The 25482-nt window shown below is 41.6% G+C and overlaps 1 protein-coding gene across 1 annotated transcript in view; it reads left to right on the top strand.

Moving 5' to 3' along the window:
* Window positions 1-20772, top strand: part of KCMF1 (potassium channel modulatory factor 1) — a 78352-nt gene extending 57580 nt beyond the window's left edge. Inside the window, exons 4-7 of the mRNA XM_037039553.1 lie at window positions 8869-8970; window positions 12889-13063; window positions 14061-14343; window positions 18671-20772. Coding sequence (XP_036895448.1) covers window positions 8869-8970; window positions 12889-13063; window positions 14061-14343; window positions 18671-18932 — 822 coding nt within the window. The 3' untranslated portion in view covers window positions 18933-20772. The remainder of the gene's footprint in view (window positions 1-8868; window positions 8971-12888; window positions 13064-14060; window positions 14344-18670) is intronic.
* Window positions 20773-25482: the final 4710 nt, after the last annotated feature.

The raw sequence follows: 25482 nt of genomic DNA, 5'->3' as shown, positions 1-25482 counted from the left end.
TGCTACAGGCAAAATCATACTGCCAAATCTCAACTCCATTTAGCTGGAGGTTGTAGATTGCCGGGATTTGGTACTTTTACCATTTGTGCTTTTCATTACTTTTGACTCAACATAGAGTAGGTCACTTTTTTCTCTTTAGAATTTGGCTGTCTTTGCATATTCTTTAGTTATTTTTAGCACATTTACTTAGTTAAAATCAGAAAATAGAGTTTTTATTTTAACGGTGACGCAACCATTGGTACCCCAGCAGATTTTTGAGTTCATGTGAGGGAAGAAAATGGTAGGAGATGCTTTGGATATTTCAGATTTGTTTGGAATAATCCTAGTGTGTGTATCATGATATTTTTAAAGATACTTCTATAAGAAAACAGTTTCCGGAAATGATATGAAAACCAAAAGGGGAATCATTTAGATTATCATGAAAATAAGGTAATAGTAGCTTTTCTAGGAAGGTGTCTGTGCCTACTATTGAGGGTATGTTGTTATCTCTGGGCAGGGTTTTCATTGTTCTGCATTTCCCTCTGTGTTGAATTAAACTCGTGTAGGGCAAGGTCAACAGGCAGTTTTCAGAACAGGAAGAACACTTAATGTGAAACAAAGTACTAGGTAAGAGCAGCAGCATGTAACTATTAGAGACATTTCATTTTGAATTCCTTTTTTCTTTGCTCACTAGTCTGGCGTCTTCTTTGCCCTGTGAAATACTGGTCTGTCTAGTTCAGTGGACAGACAGCTGATTTCAGATCAGTGCATAGGAATGTTTTGCAGGGCCTGCAGGACGATCTGTAGGGAGGGTAGTATAAATAACGAAGGAAGCTCTTTGGTGATTGTCGGCAAGCTGTAAGGTACTATGCACTTTTCAGCATTCTCTTCTCCCATCACACCCTCTTTTCTCACTATGACTCTCATGTTAAAACAAAACAAATAAAACTGGTCAGGAAAATTATTTTAAGACGATAATCTACATATTCAAGCTGAGGTCTTTTTTTTTTTTAAGAAGCCCTGGCAAACTCAGCCCACTTGACAAACTTGTTAATACCCGTGAGAAGAGTAACACATACAGTGTCTGTCATCACTAGACTCTAATTTTTAAAAACCTTATAAGCAGTATAAACCCACTCACTAGGTGGAGTTTATCGCTGGTTCTTCACTAAAATTGTTGCCAGCTTTGGGGCCCTGCCTCCACTCCTGTCCCATTGGTGTCAATAAGAACCTGAGTTCCTATTGATACCATTATGCATTAAGAGGTGTCCATTTCCTTATCTTAAAGTCCACAGATAAAATGTCTAGCTTACCCTTGGGATGATAGAAAAAGTAAGGCTTACATTGGATTTTTTTCTTCAGGGTGAATGTGGATGCTCATGTATGGAGTGGATTGTGGACAAGATAAAGCTCTGACTCTTATTTGAAGTCATTTTTTATTGTGGCTAAATTATGTTATTTCAAGTTTCATGAATCCCAGGATATCAACATACATATATAATTTAAATTTCCAAGAACCACATTTAAAAACAAAGCTTAACTATTTAGAACTTTGTGAAAGTTTTATTTTATTGATTATGCTATTAGTTATCCCGATATTTCCTCCTTTGCCCCCCTTCACCAGGTACCCCCTTCCCTCCAGCCATCCCCCGCTTAGTTCATGTCCATGGGACATGCATGTAAGTTATTTGGCTACTCCATTTCCCATACTGTTCTTAACCTCTGCCTAGTTTGTACCTACTGTTTATGCTTCTTATTCCCTGTACATTTCCCCCCACCCCCAGTTCTCTCCCTTCTCCTTCCATCCTGATAACCCTCCATGAGATCTCCATTTCTGTGATTCTGTTCCTGTTTAGTTGTTTGCTTGCTTTGCTTTTGTTTTTTAGATTCAATTGTTGATAGTTGTGAGCTTGTTGCCATTTTAATGTTCATAGTTCCGATCTTCTTTTTCTTAGCTAAGTCCCTGTAACATTCATATAATAAGGGCTTGGTAATGATGGACCCCCTTTTTTAAAAAATATTTTATTCATTTATCTTTAGAGGGGAAGGGAAGGAGAGAGGAAGAGAAACATCAATGTATGGTTGCTTCTTGTGCATCCCCTGCTGGGAACTGGCCTGCAACCCAGGAATGTGCCCTGACTGGGAATCGAACCGTGATTGTCTGGTTCACAGTGAACCTCTTTAGCTTTACCTTGTCTGGGGAGCAGCTTATCTGCCCTTCCGTTCGAAATGATAGCTTTGGTAGGTGGAGTAATCTAGGTTATAAGTCCTTGCTTTTCCTCACTTTGAATACTTCTTGCCATTCCTATTTAGGACTTTTAAATCAAGTATTAAAATGTAAGGAAAATCAAAACTTGTATATCACAAAAACTACCAAATGTTCTAAATTCTGCTGTTTAGTGCCATGGCTGCTGGTGTGGCCCATGTGGTCTGAAAGGATGATGTGTCAAAATGGATCAGCCTCGTTACAAAGAGCCAATATAGCTCTTCGGCACCTACTGAATGATGTTGATGAAAAACCAATCTCTGTATAATGCTGCAGTCTAGCTTCAGTTAAAGCCAGGTTGTATGTAGAGCAGATAGGTACTTTTTTAAAAATGCATTATGCTACAGCAGTGAACAAAATGAGCAAACTTATTAAGCATACTGCCCCCTCCAAAAAAAAAGAACTTATCATATGGAATTTAACTCTTCCTCTGCTGTTTTTAAAGCTCTATACACCACCCAGAATCAGTGCTGTCTGGTGTGGGTGTATGAGTTCAAGAAAGAGGCTGGAGGAAACCTGAAATTGCTTTAGACTGGTTAATAACTTGTGTGAAGATGAATGTGTGGTGCTCTTGTTTAAAAACAAAAACCACACGTGCTGACTTTCGAGTTTGTGCTTGTGTGTGTGTGTGGACATAGCTTGTCACAGGGGAAAAGTTGTGCAAGTTAAGCCGTGACTCGGTGTTTATGTGTGGACGTCAGAAGGCTTGCCCTAGACATGGGTCACCACCCGTGTTAAGAATATGCACCGACTGTTGCTTGCTGTGAATCATAAACTGGGGCCACGTGGGGAAATGGAAACTCTGTTGTGTCCAAGCGTGGGATGTCAGTATGTTGAAAAAGGCTTCCAGAAGGATTGCAGGTAAAAAGGACTGTTGTTGACCTTCACTGGCAAGGTGAAGCAGAAGGGGAAGACTCGAGCAATAGCAAAGATAGCAGTCAAGGACATTTGTGAATAAGGATGAAGGGGAGTAGTAAGTAACAGTGACAGGTGGTGTTTCATACAATAGAGTAAATATTATTTCTCAGTACCATCGTGCATTTGAGCTGTACTTGCCTGATTTATTCAGTTATGAGATAACTGGACCCTTGTCAAAAAATACAGATTCTAAATTCCTAGATTCAGTTTCCAGGTAGAGGCATGGGGAACTATAATTTTTAAATCTTTAGTCAAATTAAGAAAACACTGACTTAGGCCAACTCAGTAACCCTTAATGTTAACAAGTTGTCGTAATTTTAAGTTAATGTGTTACATGGAGTTTTCTTGTTCAAGTAATAGATATTACTGTGTCATGTGGCAGTAGAAGTATAATAAATACTAATGTTGACAAACTCATACTTTTAGGGTCAGTAGCTTATCCTTTGTGTGGGATTTTCTTGTCCTGTGAGAAGAATTGGACACCACTGTGGGGACAGAAAGACACACTCAAAACTTGTGCCCCCGTATGGGGTGCCTGAGCGTCAGCACAGCGCTCCCCGTCCCCGTCCCAGCCCCGCCTCGTCCCTGTTTTCCCCGCCCCACTTTGTTCTCACTTGCTTTCTACTTGCTTTCTCCGCTACCTCTCAAACAGTACAACTTTAGGTCACCAAATTCTTATCTAAAAAATTAATTACTTTTAGTACCTAGTGTAAAGCCTAAAAGGTGATCTAGGCATCTGGTCCCATCCACAGTGGAGCTTAGTTTTCCTTTCAAAAGTCCTCATCTTAGTCAACTTCATTTGGCCCACGTGTGCTGACGTCTTCCACTTGGTTGTAACCTATTCTCTTAATTTTTCTGTGTGCACTGGGAACCCGGATGATCCTCTGCCCCAGTAATTCCTTATGTTGGTAGTTCATTCTTTATCTCTGGTTATTATAGAAGTTTATTTGTTTTGTGTTACTTCTCTCTGAATGAAGCACTTCTGAATACTTTCCTCTTGCCATCTTAGCTCACTTACTGTGATGAAATCTAAAGACATTGAGTTACAGAACTGAAATCAATATATAGTGTTAAAGATCTTGATTGTCTATTTTACATTCTCATCTCAAAGGTGCTTTTCTAGTTTGTAGGAGATTTTCAATCTTAGAACATTCTTGCCCTGGCTACTGTGGCTCAGTGAATTGCACACCAGCCTGTGAACCAAAAGGTCACTTGTTTGATTCCCAGTCAGGGCACGTGCCTGGGTTGCAGACCAGGTTCCCCAGTTGCAAGAGGCAACCAATCAGTGTATCTCTCAAACATGGATGTTTTGCTCCCTCTCTCCTTTCCTCCCTTACCCTCTCGAAAAAAAGAAAAAAAGAACATTCTTAGTATTGTGCATTTGATATCTGTACTTTCCCACTGTCTTCCTTCCAAGAATGCATATTCTGGCGGAGACTTTTCTCATCTAAGAATGTTTACATGTATCCTCAAAGTACTGAAACTTCTGCAACTATCTTTTCATAATTCAAATTGTACATAGATTTTACCCAAAGACCTGTCTTAAAAAATGAAGATGCTTTTCCCTTTTGGTGGTTATTTTCTCTCTGAATAAGAATCTTATACACACAGTCTTATGATGTTATAATAATACTATATGTAGTCCAGCACCTACCAACTGTTGCAGAATGCTGAGTCTCAAAATATCTAAGTTTGTTTGTTTTATTTTTAAACAACTGGAGGTTATTTGTCCAAACCTTGTGGGTCTCTTTGCTTTAACAAGCTTGGTCATGGTTCCCATAAAAGAAACAAATCACACTGTCCTGCATTTCTCAAAGAGGCTGCAATCTAGTTAAGGAAGACATAAACACATGAAAAGTAGAACAAGGATATCAAACACTGTTGCTCAGTGTCACCACACAGGAACGGCACAGGCAGTAAACCTAAATTCCTAGTAAAGGGACACTTGATTCTTTTTGCTTTGTAAACTTGTGAGCAGAAACACTCGATATTCTCTCCGACAGAAAAAAGTGCCCGACCACCTTTCTAGCACCTTCTAAGAAAGGCACATGTATGTCTGTCTACTTCTCTTTGCCTCACAGGCACATCCTTGTATGACCTCCCTACGTTTTTTCCCCACAGTCACATTTAAACATTATTTCTCACAAGCAGCGTAGGTTTTCATTCATTTATTTGTTTGTTTACTTATTTTTAGAGCGAGGGGAAGGAAAGGAGAAAGGAAGAGAAACATTGGTTGCCACTTGCATGCCCTGCAACTGGGGACGTGGCCCACGGTCCAGGCATGTGCCTCAATGGAATCAAACCAGAGGCCTTTCAGTTTGCAGGATGGTGCCCAACCCACTGAGCCATGCCGATAAAGGCTTAGGTTTTCCCAAGGCTCTTTCTCAGTCCTGTGGCAGATAATCAGGAGAGCTGGCTGCTTAGGCACGAGAAGAACTGGGATCACAACAGAGTCAAATTCTCAGGGGACTTCTGCTTTCGAGAAATGGGAGTAGTTTATTTTTCCCTCTCTATCCCTTCACTGCCTTTCTCTGCCTCCTCATCTCCAGTGCTCCTCTCTTCTCCCACACTGCCATAAGGGCAATAAGGTCACCATCAATTGCCCGAATTTTTCTCCACATGCAAGAGTTGAAGCACAGGACACATGTGTTGGCAAGGTGAATCACATGTCCTATCCTTAACTCTTTTTTCCTTAGAGAGGCACAAGCCTAAAACTTGAACCTTACATTTCCCAGGGGCTCCCTTTGATCATGCTCCTGTGCTTCAGTCTTGTGTTCTTAGCTGTGTTCTTTCTTCTTCTTCTTTTTTTTAAAGATTTCTTATTTATTTATCTTTAGAGGGGAAGGGAAGGAGAGAGGGAGAGAAATATCAATGTATGGTTGCCTCTCGTGCATCCCCTGCTGGGAACTGGCCTGCAACCCAGGCATGTGCCCTGACTGGGAATCGAACTGTGATCCTCTGGTTCGCAGGCTGGCGTTCAAACCACCGAGCTACACCAGCCAGGGCTTAGCTGTGTTCTTTAAGATTGAAGTTCTTCATATTTCAAGGCTTAGCTACCATTCTTAGATTATCATCTGTCCATTTGGAAGAGTGGGGACCTTTCCACTTACAGTTCCTCATTATTTCTGCCCTTACCCTCTCCTACCTCCTTTCACCACTTCTGTTGAAACTGCTGTTTCAGAAACTTCATTTCCAACCTATCAAGCCTCCTCTGCCTCCCTATACACCATTTTATTCCTACTTCCTCTTATCCCTTGCTCTAAGGTCCATGTGGATTTTGGTCTTCTAGTTCTTGACCTTGCCCTGATCTCAAGCTTTTGTCCCACCCATTGTCATTTCTCCCTGAAAGTCCAGTTCATGAAGTTATAGACACATTTGCATATGATGAGCAATCATTGTTTGTCTTACCATATCACACTTAAAATATATAAGTAAGAGCTTTGCTGTCTTATTTTTCTGTTGGCCCTCAAGTCTAGCTTACTTTGGAAAAACTATGTCTCAGTCTTTATCATTCAAGAGTAGACTTAGGCATAATGTGCACTGAATAGCATATTTTAATTTTTTTATGGAAACTAGTTTACTAGAACATGTGAATGAATTGGAACACCGCAAAGAGGCTTTGTCGGAGCTCACGTTTGAACTGTCTGTCCGGACAGTGTGTCTGGCTCTAAGATGTGTTTCCATTGTGAGTGAGAGCACTGATAGCTTTAAATTCTATTCTATTGACTATGCTTTTACAGTTGTCCCAATTTTCTCCACTTGCCCCCTCCACCCAGAAACTCCCCACTCTCTCAGACAGTTCCCTCACTCTTGTCCATTTCCATGTGTCATGCATATAAATTCTTTGGCCACTATATTTCCTATGCTTTCCTTTATATCCCCATGACTATTCTGTAACAACCAATTTGACCATCTTAATACCTTCACCTTTTTTTCCCTGTCTTCCAAATCCAACCCCCCCCCTTCAAATCCGGCAACCATCAATATGTTCTCCGCATCTGTGATTCTGTTTCTGTTCTACTTGTTCATTTATTTTGTTTTTTAGATTCAGTTATTGATATGTATTGCCATTTTATTGTTTATATTTTTTGATCTTCTCAAAGAAGACCCTTTAACATTTCATATAATACTGGTTTGGTGGTGATGAACTTTTTTAGCTTTTACTTGTCTGGGAGGCTCTTATCTGTCCTTTAATTCTAAGTGATAACTTTGCTGAGTAGAGTAATCTTGGTTGTAGGTCCTTGATTTTTATCGCTTTGAATATTTCTTGCTAATCCCTTCTAGTCTTTTGAGAAATCAGTTGACAGTTTTATGATATCTCCCTTGTCGGTAACTAACTGCTTTTCTCTTGCTGCTTTTAAGATTCTGTGTCTTTAACCTTTGGCATTTTAATTACAATGTGTCTTGGTGTGGGCCTTTTGGGGTTCATCTTTTTTGGGACTCTCTGTGCTTCCTGGACTTATATGTCTATTTCCTTCACCAAATTAGGCAAGTTTTTTGTAATTATTTTTTCAAATAGGTTTTCAATTTCTTGGTCTCTCTCTTCTCCTAACAGCCCCATGATACAAATGCTTGAAGTTATCCCAGAAGCTCCTTACAGTATCCTCATTTTTTTTAATATTCTTTTTTCTTCTTGCTGTTCTGAGTGGGTGTTTTTGCTTCCTTATATTCTAAACCACTGTTTTGAATCTTGGCTTCATCCATTCTACTGTTGATTCCCTGTAAATTGTTATGCATTTCAGTTAGTGTATCCTTCATTTTTTACTGGTTTTTAAAAAAAGAACAGTGGCCTTGCCAGCAGTTCTGTTGGGGAGAATGTTGTCCCCCCAGTTCTCGACCTGATGCCAGACACTTCAGTTCTTCTCCATATGCCTCTGGTGCCTTTGAAGCTGCTGCCCCATGCTAGAGCTCGGAGGGACTGAGTAAGTTCATGCATGGGCCCTTTAAGAGGAGTTGCCTGTGAATCCAGGAGTTTCTGTGTCCCACAGCTTCAATCCCCATTGGTTTATGCAGCCAGTTGTGGGGACTTAACTTTCTGGCACTGGAACCCTGGTCTAGGGGCCTGGGGCCCCTCGCTCCTGAGATGTCCCTTCCAGTGTTGACCTACAGCACGTGGTGGTGGGACCAGCCCATTCCTCAACTGCCCCCCCTGCCAGTCTCAATGCAATTTCTGCTTCAGTTCCGTATTTGTAAGACTTCCATTGATCTCGATTTCTGGCGGTCCTGAATATGGTTGTTGTGTGTAGTTCAGTTGTAATTTTGCTGTGGCTGTGTGAGGAGGCGAGCGCATTTGCCTCTGTCACTGTCTTAGCTCCCTTCCCCAGCGTGCTATGGTGCTTATCAGGCCTCCCCTGCCTTCCGTAGGGCAGGATTTGCTGCGTTTCTGCCTGGGTAAACACTTGGTGGCANACTTCCATTGATCTCGATTTCTGGCGGTCCTGAATATGGTTGTTGTGTGTAGTTCAGTTGTAATTTTGCTGTGGCTGTGTGAGGAGGCGAGCGCATTTGCCTCTGTCACTGTCTTAGCTCCCTTCCCCAGCGTGCTGTGGTGCTTATCAGGCCTCCCCTGCCTTCCGTAGGGCAGGATTTGCTGCGTTTCTGCCTGGGTAAACACTTGGTGGCAGTAAAATTTACAGTGAAATATTCATCCAGAAAGATGCCTGATCAGTGTCCATTTATTAAATCTGCTTTCTTTTTCATTTCAGATTTGTCCTATATGTGCAGCATTACCTGGAGGTGATCCTAATCATGTCACGGATGACTTTGCAGCTCATCTTACACTTGAACACAGAGCCCCTAGAGATTTAATATCCTTTCCAGATGCAACAAAGGAAAATTGTTTGTAACAATTGTCATTTTGAGTCTTTTTAAGAACAGTATCCCCAAAGAGAAAAACTAAGTTCTACTTTTATTTTATTTAGTTTATTTGCTGTTTTTCTAAAAGCGACTCAGTGTTGAGATGCAATTTCTTACTTCTCTTTTCATATGCTATGACTTTTATGAGTCATGCTTATTAAGTAAAAGTTGACTTGCTCATCATTGTTAGTTTTATAAGATATTTTGATCCGATTATAAGTCTTCGGGAGAATTTTTCATATGAAAGAGGAAAATGCTGATCCAAATTAAAATCTAATTAATGGACTATAAGGAAGGTTTATTTTCTTCCCCTCTCTGTTCTCTGTTGCCTCCTCCTATTACAGGTGAGGTGGTGAGCAGATGTGCATTCGGGTCTCTCTTCCCTTTTGGAGTCTCCTCCAGGGAAAGCCATCTCCTGCCCAGCCTCTGAGTAGGATAGCATACGGTCAGGTCCAGCTCTAACTTCCTTTGCCACTTCCATTTCTGCTTCCCTTTCCCAAGCCTGTATCTCATGAGAGTTCTTGGCGTGCTCCCAGTAATCTCCCAAAAATTTGCTAGCCCACCACAGTAGTTAAATTGGTAGGCACTGTGCTTCTGGTTTCAGGTTAGGAATTGTTTTTCTAAAACTACCACTGATTAACGTAGGGCTTTGTTCTCGTGTAAAGGTTTCAGTGTCATTGCACTTTGAAGCAATTCAAGTGCAAATCACAACTTTTTTCTCTGCCAGACTTTATTCTTAATTCTTTTGAATGCCTCTTGGCAATCGTAGTTCATATGAGAGAGATGCTGGTGTGGTGGTTTTCTAGTCCTACAACAGCCATCCCTTGATCGCAGTTCCTAATTTTCTAATTGGAAACATGGCCCTTTAGAGTTGCAGGAAGAGAAGTGGACACCAGTGGACAGTAAAGGTAAAAACCCAGCTAAAGGTACTAGACTGCCAGCCCGACCTGAGCAGTACTCAATAAGTAGAGGAAGCCATCTGTCTCTCTCCTAAGTGCAGGGACCCCGAAAGCAAAAGGAAGAAAGCAGTAGTTATTTTTTAAGAGCATGAGAAAACCGAAATGGGCCAAAAATACTTAAACCTTTCCATTTCATATAAAAGAATCCTGTAACAATACTCAGAAGGGCTATGTTTGATCCATGCTTCACTCCATCTGCATGAAGGAGCTAGGCAAATAATGTAAAACCAAGCCATTATCCTGACTCTTCAACAAATTCATGAACCTCTAGTGAAATTGGTATCCATTCGGTAGACTGTCCCATGTCATCTGTTCAATATCATTCCTGTGAGATTTTTATAAGAATCTCTGGTTACCAAGAGAAGATTAAATTATGTAAAGTATAAGAGTAAGGACTTCCGCCAAGATGGAGGCATACATGGAAACACTGTGCCTTCTCCCACAACCAAGTTTGAATACCACAAAGGTTTGGAGAACAAAGACACAGCCAAAAAACAAAAAACAAAAAAAAACCCAGAAAATTGAATTATACAGAAGTCCGACAACAACTAACCGTTCAACCTGATGGTAAGAGGGGCGGAGCCAGCAGCGGAGCAGGGTCGGGCAGGAAAGATCCCCAGACCTAGGCGTGCAAGTCTCCCGGATCCAGTCAGGGTGTGGGGCAGACTGACCATGGTCGCACATTCGTGCACAGTGAGACGGACCACGCAGGCCCCAGGGGGCGAGCCCAGTGGTGGAGGGCTGAAAGCGGTGGCACACTCGAATGCAGTGGGACGAAACGAGCGGGCCCCGGTGATGGTGGCAGCTGCCACACCTGTGGGGGCCGAGGAGGGAGGCGGCAGACGGGACACCATTGCTCCTCTTTGACCCCGCCCCCACGTACAGCATCACAACCCAGAGACTCAGTTGCTCCACCCTGATGAACACCTAGGGAACCGCTCCTCATACTGTAGCAGGCACGAACAGTCCAAAAGATGGCGCAAGAAGAACTCCAAGTCCCAGAGCCAATAATTCTAAGCCACCAAGAAATAGCCAGCCTCTCAGATGCACAGTTCAAAACACTGGTCATCAGGATGCTCACAGAACTGGTTGATTAAAGTCACAAATTAGAGGAACATATGAAGGCTAAACTAATTGAAATGAAGGGAGATGTCCAGGAAACCAATAGTGATGGAAAGGAAACTGGGACTCAAATCAATGGAATGGACCAGAAGGAAGAACAAAATATCCAACCAGAAAGGAATGAAGAAATGAGAATTCAAAAAAATGAGGAGAGGCTTAGGAACCTCCAGGACATCTTTAAACGTTCCAACATCTGGATTATAGGGGTACCAGAAGGGGAAAAGAAACAGCCACGAGTGGAAAACTTATTTGAACAAATAATGAAGGAGGACTTCCCCAGTCTGGCAAAGGAAATAGATTTCCAGGAAATCCAGGAAGCTCAGAGTCCCAAAGAAGTTGGACCCAAGAAGGAACACACCAAGGCACATCATAATTACATTAGCCAAGACTAAAATGAAGGAGAGAATCCTAGAAGCAGCAAGAGATAAGGGGACAGTCACCTACAAAGGAGTACCCATCAGACTGTCAGCAGATTTCTCTAAAGAGACCTTCCAGGCAAGAAGGGGCTGGAAAGAAGTATTCCAAGTCAGGAAATCCAAAGACCTACAGCCAAGATTGCTTTATCCAGCAAAGTTTTCAGTTAGAATGGAAGGACAGATAAAGTGCTTCTCAGATAAGGCCAAGTTCAAGGAGTGCATCATCACCAAGCCCTTATTATATGGAATGCTAAAGGGACTTATCTAAGAAAAAGAAGATGAAAAATATGAACAGTGAAAGGACAGCAATCTCACAGTTATTAACAACCACTCCTAAAACAAAAGCAAACTAAGAGGACAGCTAGATCAGGAGTGGGACCATAGAAATGAAGAACACATGGAGGGTTAGCAACAGGGGAGTGGGAGGAGGAGAAGGGGGGAGAAGGTACAGAAAATAGCATAGACGGTAGGTAGAAAATAGATAGGGGGAGGGCAAGAATAGTGGGGGAAATATAGAATCTAAAGAACTTGAGACACGTGGTTATAAACTAAGTGGGGAGAAGGGTGGGGGAGGGAGTGTGCGGGTGGAGGGGAATGGACAGGGGGAATAGAACAACTGTAATGGTATAATCAATAAAATATATTTTAAAAAAGCATAAGAGTAGGCATTTGTTACATTTTAGGCCCCAAAGAAGTATTACCATGAAGTTCAAAATGTTGGCATAACAGGTCTCCTGGAAGCATATGAATTTTTCAGGCACTTCAGGTGCTCTGTGGTAACTTGGACATGAGGGAGAGGCCTCTCTCCAAGCCTCCTGGGCACCAGAACCTTTTTTTTTTTTTTTAGCAGCAGCAGCATTGAAAAAGAACCTTAAACACAGTTTAAAACTAGTAACCCAGAGGGCTCTTACTCTTGAATTTAAATTATTCATAGTATTCTTTTCTCTTTAGACTTGAATTGACATTTGGTCAGCTTATGTATTAGTCCACTCTCCACAGGTATCAGAACTGATGCTTATTCATTGATGCTTATTCAGTTTAAACATGTGAGAAATTCAATACTGAGAGCATCATGGTAAAGGAATGTCTTCCCTTGGGTATCTGACTGGGCAATGCCTTTCTCCTTGTCTAGCAGTGTTATTTTGGTTACTTTAGCTGGAACCATGAGGAAATTTCTTTGAAAACACAGTATACACACACTCTCAACATTGCTTTAGTGTTAATAGCCCTTATAGGTATAGTTGTGACATTTGTATTCTAAATTAAATGTGCTATTTTAAAATGCTTATAATTTAGGAAATTTAGCAAGGGCTTAAGTGATTTTTTTTATGTCTATAAAATACTTGGGGTCTTTTCTTAACTTTGGAGTTATGATGAATCGAGTGGCGTTCGACATGTACGTAGAATGTTTCACCCTGGCCGGGGATTAGGAGGTCCTCGTGCTCGTAGATCAAACATGCACTTTACTAGCAGTTCTACTGGTGGACTTTCTTCTTCTCAGAGTTCATATTCTCCAAGCAATAGGGAAGCCATGGATCCCATAGCTGGTAAGTTAGTTTTATGTTAATAAAGGGAATGGCTGGGGACAGGGAACCCTTTCAATTTTGGGGTGGAATTTGTGGTCCTAATCTCTCATCATACTCCTACATTCTTTCACAAAATTTTACATAGTTTTGTAAGTGTGAGGTATTTTTAAACTAGACAGTCTAATGTAGTTCATATTATTCTGGTGTTTCTTTAAGCACTCAGAGGCATAAGGTAAGTGAGACATGGCTCTATGCTCTGTTAGTGACCTGCAGTGCAACCCAGGAAAATCATGAGAGATTGAGAGACCACCAAAATTTCATGGTTCAGCCTCCACAAATACACAGATAAGAAAACTAATTGACAAGACTAACGAATTAAGCTCTTCTCATACAAGAAAGTAAAGTGGGAATTTCTCTGTTCTTGGCTTGATTTGAGAGCTATATTGTTCTGGAACATACTGAAAAGTGCATGTTTTTAATGCACTTTTTCAGTGCATGTTTTTTTCAGTAAGAATTGGGAAAGTCTTACTGAAAAACATTTGAACGTGGAGTTTCTAGGAAGTCAGAGGGTTTAATGGGCAGCCATCCTGGAAGCTGGCCACAGACACAGGGTTGAGGGTCAAAATAAAATATCAAAAATCACTGCAGGTAACGGAAGGAAAGTCGACTATGGATGGTGAGCACACAGTAGAGTATGCAGATACTGAATTATAATGTTATTAACCAGTGTTACCTAAGTAAACTTAATTTTTTAAAAAAAATTGCCGTAGCCTGAGATGGAGGCCTCCCAAGCACAGACAGGCCGGAACTCTGTGGGAGGCCTAGGACTTAGTCCCCATGCATAATTCCTTCCTCCAGGAGATATTCTAAAAAGCATTGCTCTGAGCTGAAACCACGTGCTGCCATGGGTACCTGCCTGTCGGCCATCATTTTTAATGTTCCTGTGGGGGGTGATGTGCACCATTTTGTATTCCACAGTGTTTAAGTAGACACTAATGGTCTTCGTTTCCATTGGCAGAGCTTTTATCTCAGTTGTCAGGAGTGAGACGTTCTGCAGGAGGACAGCTTAATTCTTCTGGCCCTTCCGCTTCTCAGTTACAACAACTGCAGATGCAGCTGCAGCTGGAACGGCAGCACGCCCAGGCAGCCCGGCAGCAACTGGAGACCGCACGCAACGCGAGCCGGCGCACTAACACGGGCAGCGTCACCACTACAGTCACGCAGTCCACAGCAACAACCAACACGGCGAGCACGGAGAGTAACCAGCAAACTGTCCAGAATTCCCAGTTTCTTTTAACAAGGTGGCCCATTTATTAACATTACTTTCAGAAGCAATGTTTGTTAGCACTACACAGTCTGAAATACTCTCTTGTGCTTATGTATGTTGTTAAAAACTCTGCCTTTGACCAAACCATTAAAGCCCACAGATCTCTAATCAAAACTGCATATTGAGTATTTCCCTAAGAACATGGAAAATAATTCTGGTTTTAGATAAAGTACAAATGCTGGTGGTCTTGCTCTAACAGATGTCATCTAATAAGAATTTCTTTTCCCAGATTGCCCATAAAACTTAAACACCATATCATTATATACATATACATACACACATACACACACACATATATATATGGGATGTATTAGGGATATTTATTATCATAATTTTTTCTCTGCCAATTTTATTCTTCTGTGAAATATTAAAAGATGCAAGAGAGGATTTCATAATGTGTTGGTTTTCTCCTGAGAATTTTATAAAGAAGCAGTTTTTAAATTCTCCCGGTCGGTGTACACAAAAATAACTACTAAAAGAAGGGTTTACCACAGTGTAAGAAATATTTGGTGCACTCAGTAAGTGGCTCTACTGGATGGAGTAGAGCTCTTACTTGCTTCTGAAAACTACCATTAGCAACTGATTGTGTTCCTTTGCCAAAAACCTCACAAGCATTTTATGTGACTTTTAATAATGAGTAGACTTTGGCTCAAAATAGAATAAATCTGGTCTAATTTGGGCTTTTAATGGAATAGAGAGGAATATAAAGTAAAAACTGTGAAGTGAAGAAGAAAATTAGTGTAATACATCAGTTGTCTCCATAATGCAATGTGTGTGACAGATGTTAGAAGAAAATACTATTTCTATGTATATTTATTTTACTTCATACTTTTAAATGTCTCTGGCACATTTATAGAGTTGTAAATAACATACTGTGGATGCAGACTACATAATGTTTGTGGACCTCTGTCTAGAGCCCCAGCTTTGCCACTTACGTAGTTGGGAGCTTGGGCAAGTCACTTAACTTCTCCAAACCTCAGTTTTATCATCAGTATCCTGTGAGTTTTGCCTCTGGGGAGAGAATTGTTTTGAGGATGAATTGTAATACTCATGTGTGTATGATCTGGCTCAGTATCTGCCGTAGAGTAAAGGCCCAATTAATGGGACTCATTATTTGTTATGGATCTAAGCAGGGAGTTTCAAGTAGGGAATTTATCTTTGAATTATCTCTGCAAAAGTCAGTTATGGTGCCTGGGTATTACCAGAACATGTTTCAGATAGATTTTCCTGCTGCAAACCTATGTAACTGGACCCGTAGGGCCTGGCCAGCAGCAAGCACATCACTTGCCAGATCTAGGTACCTACCTCAAAGAGGAGTCCTACCCATGTGCATGTCCACTGAGAGCTCACTGACCTGTGGGTGGAATGAATGTCTTGACAGCGCTTATTAGAAAAGACATCTTCCACCCTGACCAGTGCAGCTCAGTTGATTGGGTGTTGTTCTGCAAACCAAAAGGTCACGGGTTTGATTCTCTTCTGGGCACATGCCTGGGTTTGCGGGTTCAGTCCTGGCTGGGGCACGTATGGAAAGCAACTGATCGATGTTTCTCTCTTGCATCAATGTTTCTGTCCCTCTCTTTCTCTCTCCCTTCCCCTCTTTCTAAAATCAAAAGTAAAATTTAAAAAATGTTTGTTTAAGACATCCATCCCTTGCCCCATTGTTTGTTTTGTTGTTGTTTTGTTTGTTGTGTTGTTTTGTTTTGTAAGCCCCACAATGGTGGGCTCAACAGGCGAATTTTCTTTGTGCAGTTTTCTGCACTAGATATCCAGCTCGCAGGGTGTGCTGTGTGGGTGACTCTGACTGTGCCTGCTTGGAGGCCCCCTTCTGTCATCTGACACTTCACATTGCACACTGCCTTGCAGTTTGCAGGCCACTTTCCACGTCTTCTGTGGTATCATTTGTTTCTGACTCATATGATTTACCTAAGGTAGTATTTCCCAAAAACTCTTCCCTGTGTTTTATGTATTCTAAGGAATAAATGTAGTTACTTAGGTACATTTCTGTTTCCCCTGATGAGTAAGTTTGGGCAAAACTAAGTGACAAAAATAGTTTATTTACCATTGAATTTCTCAGAACTTCAGATAGCATATTAACATGCACTGTGAATGCTCACAGCAGGGAGTGGCTGCAGTGTCCCCAAGGGGAACTCCCAGTCTCTGGTCACACAGCTGTTGTGTGATCTGTGTGCGGCTGGAGCCTGATCTTTGGTTTCTTTGGCCAGGGGCAGTTTCTGTGCAGCCCTGGAACCCATGGTGAGGACACGGTCTTTCGGAGATCATTGGCCTTTTAGAAAGTGATTGGTCTTCTGGGACCATTAATTTGTCTTCTGAGCCATAGATTTAGTGTCAGGTTTCAGTCTCAGTAATGAAGTCGGCTAGTTTTGCTAACCCTGGTCTGAAGATCCTTAACAGCTTTGCAGTTAACTCTAGATCCCAAATGAAGTTAACCCAGTCCTAGTCCACTACCAGATTCTCTCTGCTTCTCAGGCGTGAGACATTTTGTCAGTCGTTTCCTAAAAATCAGAGGAGTAATATTGAAATTATATGCTTTCCAAGGGGTTGGAGCCTCAGCCTGTATGTTTCTAGTTTTCCTGCTTGCTATATAGAAAGTCCTCTACATATCCTTTATTTTTCTATAGTGGCTTTGACTTTAGGGTTTTGTTGGGGTTTTTCCCCCCTTTCTTTACTTATTGGAGGCCTTTTCTAAAGCTAAGGATGTGAAATATATTCCAATTCTTAACAATTTTACAGTTTTTGATTGAAAATAAGTAGCCCATTAGTTTCCTACTCTATTAGATATTTTCTTAGGATATTCTTAATTTGGGTTGGGTTTTGTTTTTGTTTTTTTTTTAGAGAGAGGAGAAAGGAGGGAGAAGGAGAGGGAGAGAAACATCAGTGAGCAAGAGATACTTCGATCAATTGCTTCTTGCACGTCCCCAAGTGGGGACCTGGGCTGCAACCCAGGCATGTGCCCTGTTGAATGAGGGACCTTTAGGTTCACAGGCCAGCACTCAGTCCACTGAGCCACACCAGCCAGGGCTCCCAGTTTGGTTTTAACCATTAATGTCATCAATCATTTTCTTCCATTGTAGAGTTAATGGCTTTTTATGTAATTATTTTCTACATCCTTTTGCTATCTTGAAATTCTGAAATTTGGATCTTTTAATTTGTCTTCTGAGCCATAGATTTAGTCACTTTAGTGGTTTTGAAATTGACAGCTATGAGATTTTGAGCAAGTCAACTTAACCTCTGCCTCAGTTTCCTCTTCCTGTAAAATGGTGATAATAACAGGACTTAACTCACAGGAGTTAAAAGAGATAATACAAAAAGCATTTAGAACAGAGCCTGGCCCATTGTAAGTGCCCTCCCCTGTTAACTTTGAGAAGCCTCTGTGCCTTTCACTCGGGAAAGACCATGGAGAGCAGGTGCCAACTGTAGAGCAGCGTGGAGCAGCTGTATCTGTGGGCTCCAAGGGCATCTGGCTTCTCTGGGAGAAGCTCCTGTCCTGCACGCCCACTGGACCTCCTTCACTGTCTCCGTCTTCTCCATGTTTTGTTCATTTCCCTGATTCCATTGCTTTGCTAGTTTTCCTGTCTGTCTTTGCTGATAAAAACGTAGAGGAAATAAAATCAGTACTGAAACTAAGCAGAATTTTCCTTAAGTCATTCAAGAGGTTAGTAATAAGAATTCAACTCTAAACATCTATCCTGTCTCCAAGCAGATAAACATTCTGGGCCGTTAAACCTCAGGTCAGCCCTGCTTACCAAGTCCTCGGTAGGAGAAGTGTGCAGGGGACTGGGAGCAGGGTGGTTCTTGCCCTCAAGGGCTTTTCGGAAAGAATTACATGGAATAGAGAAAAGTCAAACTTTAGGAATTCTTTTTGGTCGAATATTCTAGTTACTACAGATTTTGTCTTTATGACCAGGGTTGCCATGTTCCCCATTTTTACTACCCACAGCTGAAATCCTGATTAAGGAAATCACTTCTTCCCCAAGCACCTAATCTGTTAGAAATTTTGTTTTCCTCAGAAGAATTCTCACCACGTGTTCTCTGAAAGGAACATGAGAAGTCTAAAGGTACTTGTCTCATTGAATCTAATTAAAGCCCCGACTGCACCTAGGGGTAACAGTGTCACTACAAGTGTGGGATGAATCTCAAGAAAACTCAGGTGGTAAATTAGAGCAGGGTGTTCTGGGGTGTCTCAGGTTCTGAGCGTCACACCTGCAGGGCATCACAGAAATTTCACGTGCCATTGTCCATTGACTTTTGTCCAATAAGGTCTTTTCTCTTTAATTACACAGGTTGAACGACCCTAAAATGTCCGAAACAGAGCGCCAGTCCATGGAAAGCGAGCGTGCAGACCGCAGCCTGTTTGTGCAGGAGCTCCTTCTGTCCACTCTGGTGCGCGAGGAGAGCTCCTCCTCGGACGAGGATGAACGGGGGGAGATGGCCGATTTTGGTGCTATGGGCTGTGTAGATATTATGCCTTTAGATGTTGCTTTAGAAAACCTAAATTTAAGAGAGAGTAATAAAGGAAATGAGCCTCCACCACCTCCTCTTTGATGACATCCCAATTCGCAGACAATGTCCTCTGTGCTGTATTTGCCAATGAAAGTGGACAACAACTATCTTGGGTTTGTTTGGTGATTGTAATTTCAGGTCTGTCAATCTTGTTACATTGTGTACATTCAAAAGGAAGAGAGAAAATATATATGATAATCATTTCCACATAACTAATTTTTACTTCTAGCAGGTAAATGTAGGTAGCAGTGCAGGGGTGACCTCTGCTTCCTGTACCTTGACATGCAAAAGGCTCTCCTAATACTCCACGTTCCAACAAGAGGAAAATTGAAATCTCTAATGAAGCTGCTGTGTGTATTTATGAATATTAATGAATAAAAACTGCTTGGATGGTTTACCTTAACTACTGCATGAGGTTTTTTGCAGCGTGCATGAGTTTTAGTGACCTTGTTATTTAAAAAATTAAATACAAGGAGTAAAACTTAAACAAAAATAAAAGCCCAAAGCTTTCCCAAACATTATTCAATGGTTACGCGGCAAAAGAGTTACCTGATGAAGTAGCTTTTGAATAATGTCTGCCTGAATCACCTTTCTTTGTGTGCCTCCTACGCATAAAGCCGGCTCTGCAGTGGAATCTGAGGGTTGTAGCAGGTGTCGCGCTCCGCCCTGTGTGACTGTCCTGTCGCCCTGTTAATTATCTTACCCACGTGGAGCTCAGCCTGTCTCGTTAATTCATCTATAGAAGACACGCCAGTAAAGCTACTGTCGGAATCTGCTGCAGGGTGCTTGTGCGCCCTGGAAACAAATCCTGTTCATAGCTGTTTCGAGTTTTTACTTTTTGTGGTTGTTTAAAATTTTTTCAATTGTTAAATGTCTTATTTGGGTGTAGATGAATTTCATTTATTCACTGTTCAACAAAATTAACCTGAATTATGTTGTCTTTGTTCTTGAAAATCTCACATTCTCAATCATATTTTGTGTTATTTATGTATGTGCTTCATGGTTTGCTGAGACTGATCAGTATCAGGGGAGCTTTGAGGGTTTGCCTTCCCAGATCTTGTCGATACATTACAACCAAATTCTTAATGCTAACTTCAGCACCTTTTATTTATTGGGTTTTCTCTGGCATAAAAAGTAAAGCCTTTTAATTGAATCATGCCACCTATATGCCTATATTATTAATCTTATGTGTAAAAAAGAAATGTACAGCTTTTTGGGTTTGTTTTGGGACTTAGATGGGCCGGGATATTTTTTTATTTTCTGTTGCAGTTTTTGTGCGTAGACTTTCACAATAGCTCCAAGGCAGGGACAGTGTATTTGGGGTTCGGGGGGCAGTTTTTGGAATGTAAATTTAGGACTTTTAAAAAAAGGTGCGCACAGCTTCTGATAAATTTATAACTAGACTTAATCTAATCATGTCTCGTTCCAGTTCTCAGTTCTCTGAGCCCTTTTCTCAGTCTCCTCTCCCTCAGCCCTTTTTCTTTCTCGTGTGCGTTTCTCCGTTTCTGCAACATGACAAGCATACAGACGTGAGCACCCTCCGGTGTTCTTCCGAGAACTGTGAAGTCCATGTTCATCCAAACGTAACCAAAAAGGAACTCACCCCACGTGTCTAAAAACTGTTGCTTCTCCTCTGCAACTTCAGACTCCAACACTTTCCAACCAGAATAGCTTTGTTTTCTTTAATTCCTGTGACAGAAAATGTTTCATGGAGAACTTTACAGCAGGCTTCTAGTTCTACTAGAGGTCAAGTCCAGGAGTGATTTCTTTTTCTCAATTGGTTGTTGAAACGTTTCAAAAACCAGTTTTCAAGCTGTGGTCTTTTCAAACACATCTTCTGCACATAAGTCACACATTTCAATAAAGCATTTTCAAGACTGTTGACCACTTGAATTTCTTTGCTGTTGATGAATTAGCCTAACCGTTACTCGGAGATTTTATATCTCTAATCCAGTATTTTTTTTTCTTTTCATGCTAAACTTAGAGATCCTGATTTTGTGTGAATGCACTACTTTGGATGTGGGAAATAGAAATTGCCAATTATATTCTTTCCCTTTTCTGCACAAATGATGGGAAAATGTAAGATCCTTTCTTTTAACGTGGTTTGAGGAAACTGTAAGTTCATTTAGGGCGGTTTAGGGGATGAATTTAACACTTCAGAAGACTTCAAGTTTCGTAAGCTACCATCTCATGTCGAATACTGTTATTATTTTCTACCAGCTCTTTTACAGATACCTCACCTCGTCCTGTATGTGATCAATAATGATGTATTATCTTAGGACAGAAAGACACAGACTATCAATATAAAAATATATTTTAACTCCTTCAAATTCTCGTGTCCTTTTTGTTTAGTTTCTGAATTAACCTATTTTTGGAATAATCATTGCAAAAACTTTGATGTAGAGAAGACAAAATCAATATACCATTGTTTATTTTGGCCACACCTTCAAATTTCTGAGTACCAGATCCTGGGTTTTGAAAGGTTTAGTTTTGTTTGAGTGTCTAGGGTATAATAAGTTTGTAAGTGTTCTACAGCGCTTGTCTTTACTTTCTGTTTGTTGATAATTGCAATCTTTCTGTTCAAAATGTTCTGGAAGAGTTTAATGTCATGACTCAGAATCCACAAAAAAATTTATAGTAAAGAGGAAGACCTGCAGAGAATGTTTATTTCCGTGCATGTAATTTATGGAACAGACTGTGCTGTGTGTTCAAGAATTCCAGAGGGATTCCTGCCAGACTCTTGTTGTGTGTAGGGGTCCGTGAGTATCACACTCCTGGGTGTTGAGTCACGGAGAACAATGGGATTTGCAATTTGACCAAAATAGTGGAACCTACCTGACAGCTTCCTCATGTTGTCATTCATTTAGTTTCCTAGAGTATTTGAACTCTGAACAGACGTTCCTATACTTTTATGGCAATAGTCACAGGATAAAATTTTTGTCATTGGCTACAGTGAAATATTTGGATTTAGTGTGTATAGTTTTTAACCCACAGAACTGTGGAGTCTAGTTTTAACTACCAGAGTAATGGATTCTTGTTGATAATTAGACTCAGGTAATTTAAGAGAAAGCCCATTTCCTTCCAGCCCCCAAGGAATTGTGTTTTATGATTGCAGATGACATTATTAGAATAACAGGAGCAACACCAAAACCCACCTCATTCCTCTCACTGTCCCCTCAGACCCAACAGGTATCCTCTCCACGTTTGCATTTTCCAGTAGTGCACAGCGGTCGCTGTCCTGAGCCATAGGCCACGAGTGAAAACAGTAGGAAAGGGCCTGGCAGCTCTCACGGCCCCTCAGAGCAAGTATCGCACTTCCCTGTGTACTTGACTCCATGGCTCGTGGGGCCCAGGCACACGTCAGCAGTTCATACCTCTGAAAGGGCCAGTGGGGAAGGGAGGTGATAAAGAGGAAAGATAGTGGAAAGAGGTGGTTGGGGAAAAGGGGTCTTCTGAATGGGATCCCGGCCACTGAAAAGCACTCGGTAAAAAGTCTCACCAGGGTCTAATTGGTGAGTTTAGCCCTGCCTGTGAATCGGGAGTGTAAAGAAACTACCCACATGGATCAGTGGGTGCTGCTAAAAGCTCTAACGAACAGTTTTGTAGGGGAAAGCCCCATAGCTGAAGCTATTCTGTTTGTAAATTACTGGCATGTGCAGTTTTGCAGGCACATGACAATTTATTTCAGTATTAAAACAGCAGGTTTGAAATCTTCCTAGAATTCTATGCTGAAGTCGACATTAATGCGGGCACAAAGGGCATGCTTTTCTGTGCTCTTTCTACAGCTCCTCTAGACACTATAAACCCAGAACAGTTCTCTCAGGATGAAATTGTAACCCTGTCTTGGTTGGAGTGGGGAGAAGTCAGAGTTGGAATTTGAGATGGAGCAAGAGTCTGCAGGTTAGTCGTTTGTGACAATGTTGTGAAGTTCTGTGGCTTTAAACATAGCCTTATCTGAATAATTTCATAACTAGTACAAAGCCACATTTGAGTAACTTTTTCAGAATGGAATAAAAATGTATTTCTTGTTCTTATCAATTTCAACCATGCTTAAGCAATGCTTTGCCTTTGTTTCTGCTTAGTTAGTACTTGTTAACTTTCGGTTCTGCTGTTTTTTTCCTGCCCATCTCTGTCAAATAATTGCTCTACAAATAAACATACAAGCTTAGGGAATTCCTTAGGGAACCCTGCTGCAAGCAGTTGCATGTAGATGTTGCCACTTGGTTATCAGATTCCAGTTTGAAAGGTTGTTCCTTTCTCAGAGAAGCTGGCCCAGAACCTGAAATCCACGTGGCTTTGTACTCAGTTGCTGTCAGTTTCCTCAGATTACAAAGGTGTTCCCCTCCAGTCCTCTGGTTTTATAAAGTCAGCTGAATTTTTAGCAGATGGTTTTAAAAAGCGTTTGGTTAAAAAGATGACTTTGCATCCCCGATTAACTCCCCTTGGTGCCAAATTGTGCAGACACTGATGAATGCACAGATGATTTGGAAACCCCTGTGGGCCATGTGTGCAGCTCTCCAGGGACCTGCACCCACAGCTTTTCTCCCTAATCTGAGAGGTCTGCACTAACCCATCACCGACCAACAGGAGCCTAGTGTTCACATTGTTTCCTTTGCAGACTGGATGTGACCTGTGGTTTGCTGGCTCCTCTGTCTATACAAACCACACGCACCCCTGATCTCTCTTCATGCCGTTCTTTTTGAGCTTAGCAGGTTCAGAGCTTTGGGCTAAGCCTAAGCATCATGTACAGCTTGCAGTTTTCACAAACATTCTCCCATCTCCCACCCGTGTCCCAAGAGAATTCTTCAGAAACTATTTCTTAAAAGCCTTTCTCCCTCATCCATTTGGGAGTGTTTTCAAAGGTCACCAAGCCTGTTGCATTTGGTAGAGAAATCTGGTGACGTCTGATCCAGTGAGTGAGCTGCTACTTTAAATTTCACTGCCAGACTGTGTGTGTGTTTAGGACTTGACTTTACACATAGAACATCAGTCCACAGTTAGTAATAAAGCTGGCATGAAAACAGTCCATACGTCCCATTCTGTAAGCTGAAGTACCAGCTCTCTGCTTTTAGCTGTCCTGACAACACCCTATATAAAAGGTTGACCTGAGGTCAAAGTATCAGTATTCCTAAATTAAGATTTTGTAAAACTGCTAGATCCGCAAGTGGACCACGCCAACTGGGAAGCAGGCACTAGCCACTGCCTGGAGGATGACGACTTCATGGACTCTTCCACCCTAACCACATAAACTATCCTGGCCAGGCTTGAATACTTTTACTTTTGTCTGGGAGCTGCTCGTGGCCACAAACAAGACACTAGCTTCACCAACAACCCATTTTTTGATATACAGTGTGCTAGTTCAAGTCTGCAGTTGCCAAAGAGCTTGTCAAAGCTGTGCCGGGAGCTGAGCCCAGTTGGAGAGTGGCCACCTCGTTAGCAGACCACTGCTAAAATGAGGGCTTACCTGGGGAAAGATCGCACTGGCAACGCCGTGGTATTTTTTTGGTGAATTACAGACATTGGAACAAGCTCCCCAACTACTTTAGTGAACCCTCGTACGGATTATCTTTTATAATATCATCACTTGGCCAACCAGCTTCTGTTTTTTATTTGACTCTATTTTTGGTTACATATAGAGACAGGCTTTGTGTTACATCACTTTGCATTGCCACCCGGGTGGATATCCTTGAGTTCAATGGCTGTGTTGTATCATAAGATATAAGTGATGCTCAGAAGACTTGGACCTCTGTGGTACCCGTGTCTTAGCTAATCTACAGGGGATTTCCACAATTTTAAATGCCCCACAAATACCTTGTTTTCTTCTGTCTGCGTGCATGTTTCGTTAATGCTTTCCAGCGACACCTGAAGTTTTAGCTTTATTTGCCTGTGGAATTTTTGGGACCCACCCACGTTACCCTGAGACCCAGGCTGATGGCATTTGGGATGTGGAGTCTGAGAAGTGAAGGTGTGGCTTCTGTCCTCAGTCCAGAAAAGGACTTTAGAATACTTCGACTTAAGCTTCACAGGACAAGTGAGACTAGAAAGGAATGGGAAAGACCCTCCAGAACTGTGTCGGGATGAGCTTGCTCCACCCAGGAAGGACCAGCGTCGGAACCAGTCTTGCTCCTTTGCGATTTCATTTCCTCATCAGCGTCTCTGTCGGCTTCTTGGTTGTCGTTGGTTTTTTTCTCTTTCAGCAGTCAGCTGTCTTCAGTGAATGACAATTCAAAGAGATTGGTGAAAAGCACAATTTTTGGCATCCTGAACAACAGCCTTTCACTTTAGCCCGGGACTCTAGGGGTTGAGGCGATGAAGTGGAGGCTCTGAAGGAAGGTGCAGTGTATCTTTTAAGAACACCTTTAGCATTATTTCAAGGAGTCTTAATTATTTGTAGTGTTTTTTCCCAAGCGGTCACCATTGTATGGTTACAAAGCACAAACAAGTCCATCTGATTAAACCAAAACCCACCATGCAGACCCTCAGGGAGCCCATCCAGGGGTCCTGGAGGCCGACGTTCTTTTCATAGCACTCTATTTCAAATTGCCTTTGGTGCGGCCGAGGGTGGACCAAGGATTCTTAAAGGGTGCAACAA

This window comes from Sturnira hondurensis, unplaced genomic scaffold, assembly GCF_014824575.4.
Source record: "Sturnira hondurensis isolate 20B ecotype Veracruz unplaced genomic scaffold, ASM1482457v3 Scaffold0002039, whole genome shotgun sequence".
NCBI lineage: Eukaryota > Metazoa > Chordata > Mammalia > Chiroptera > Phyllostomidae > Sturnira > Sturnira hondurensis.
The sequence above is the reverse complement of the archived record's forward strand: the minus strand, read 5'-3'. Positions and strand labels throughout refer to the sequence as shown.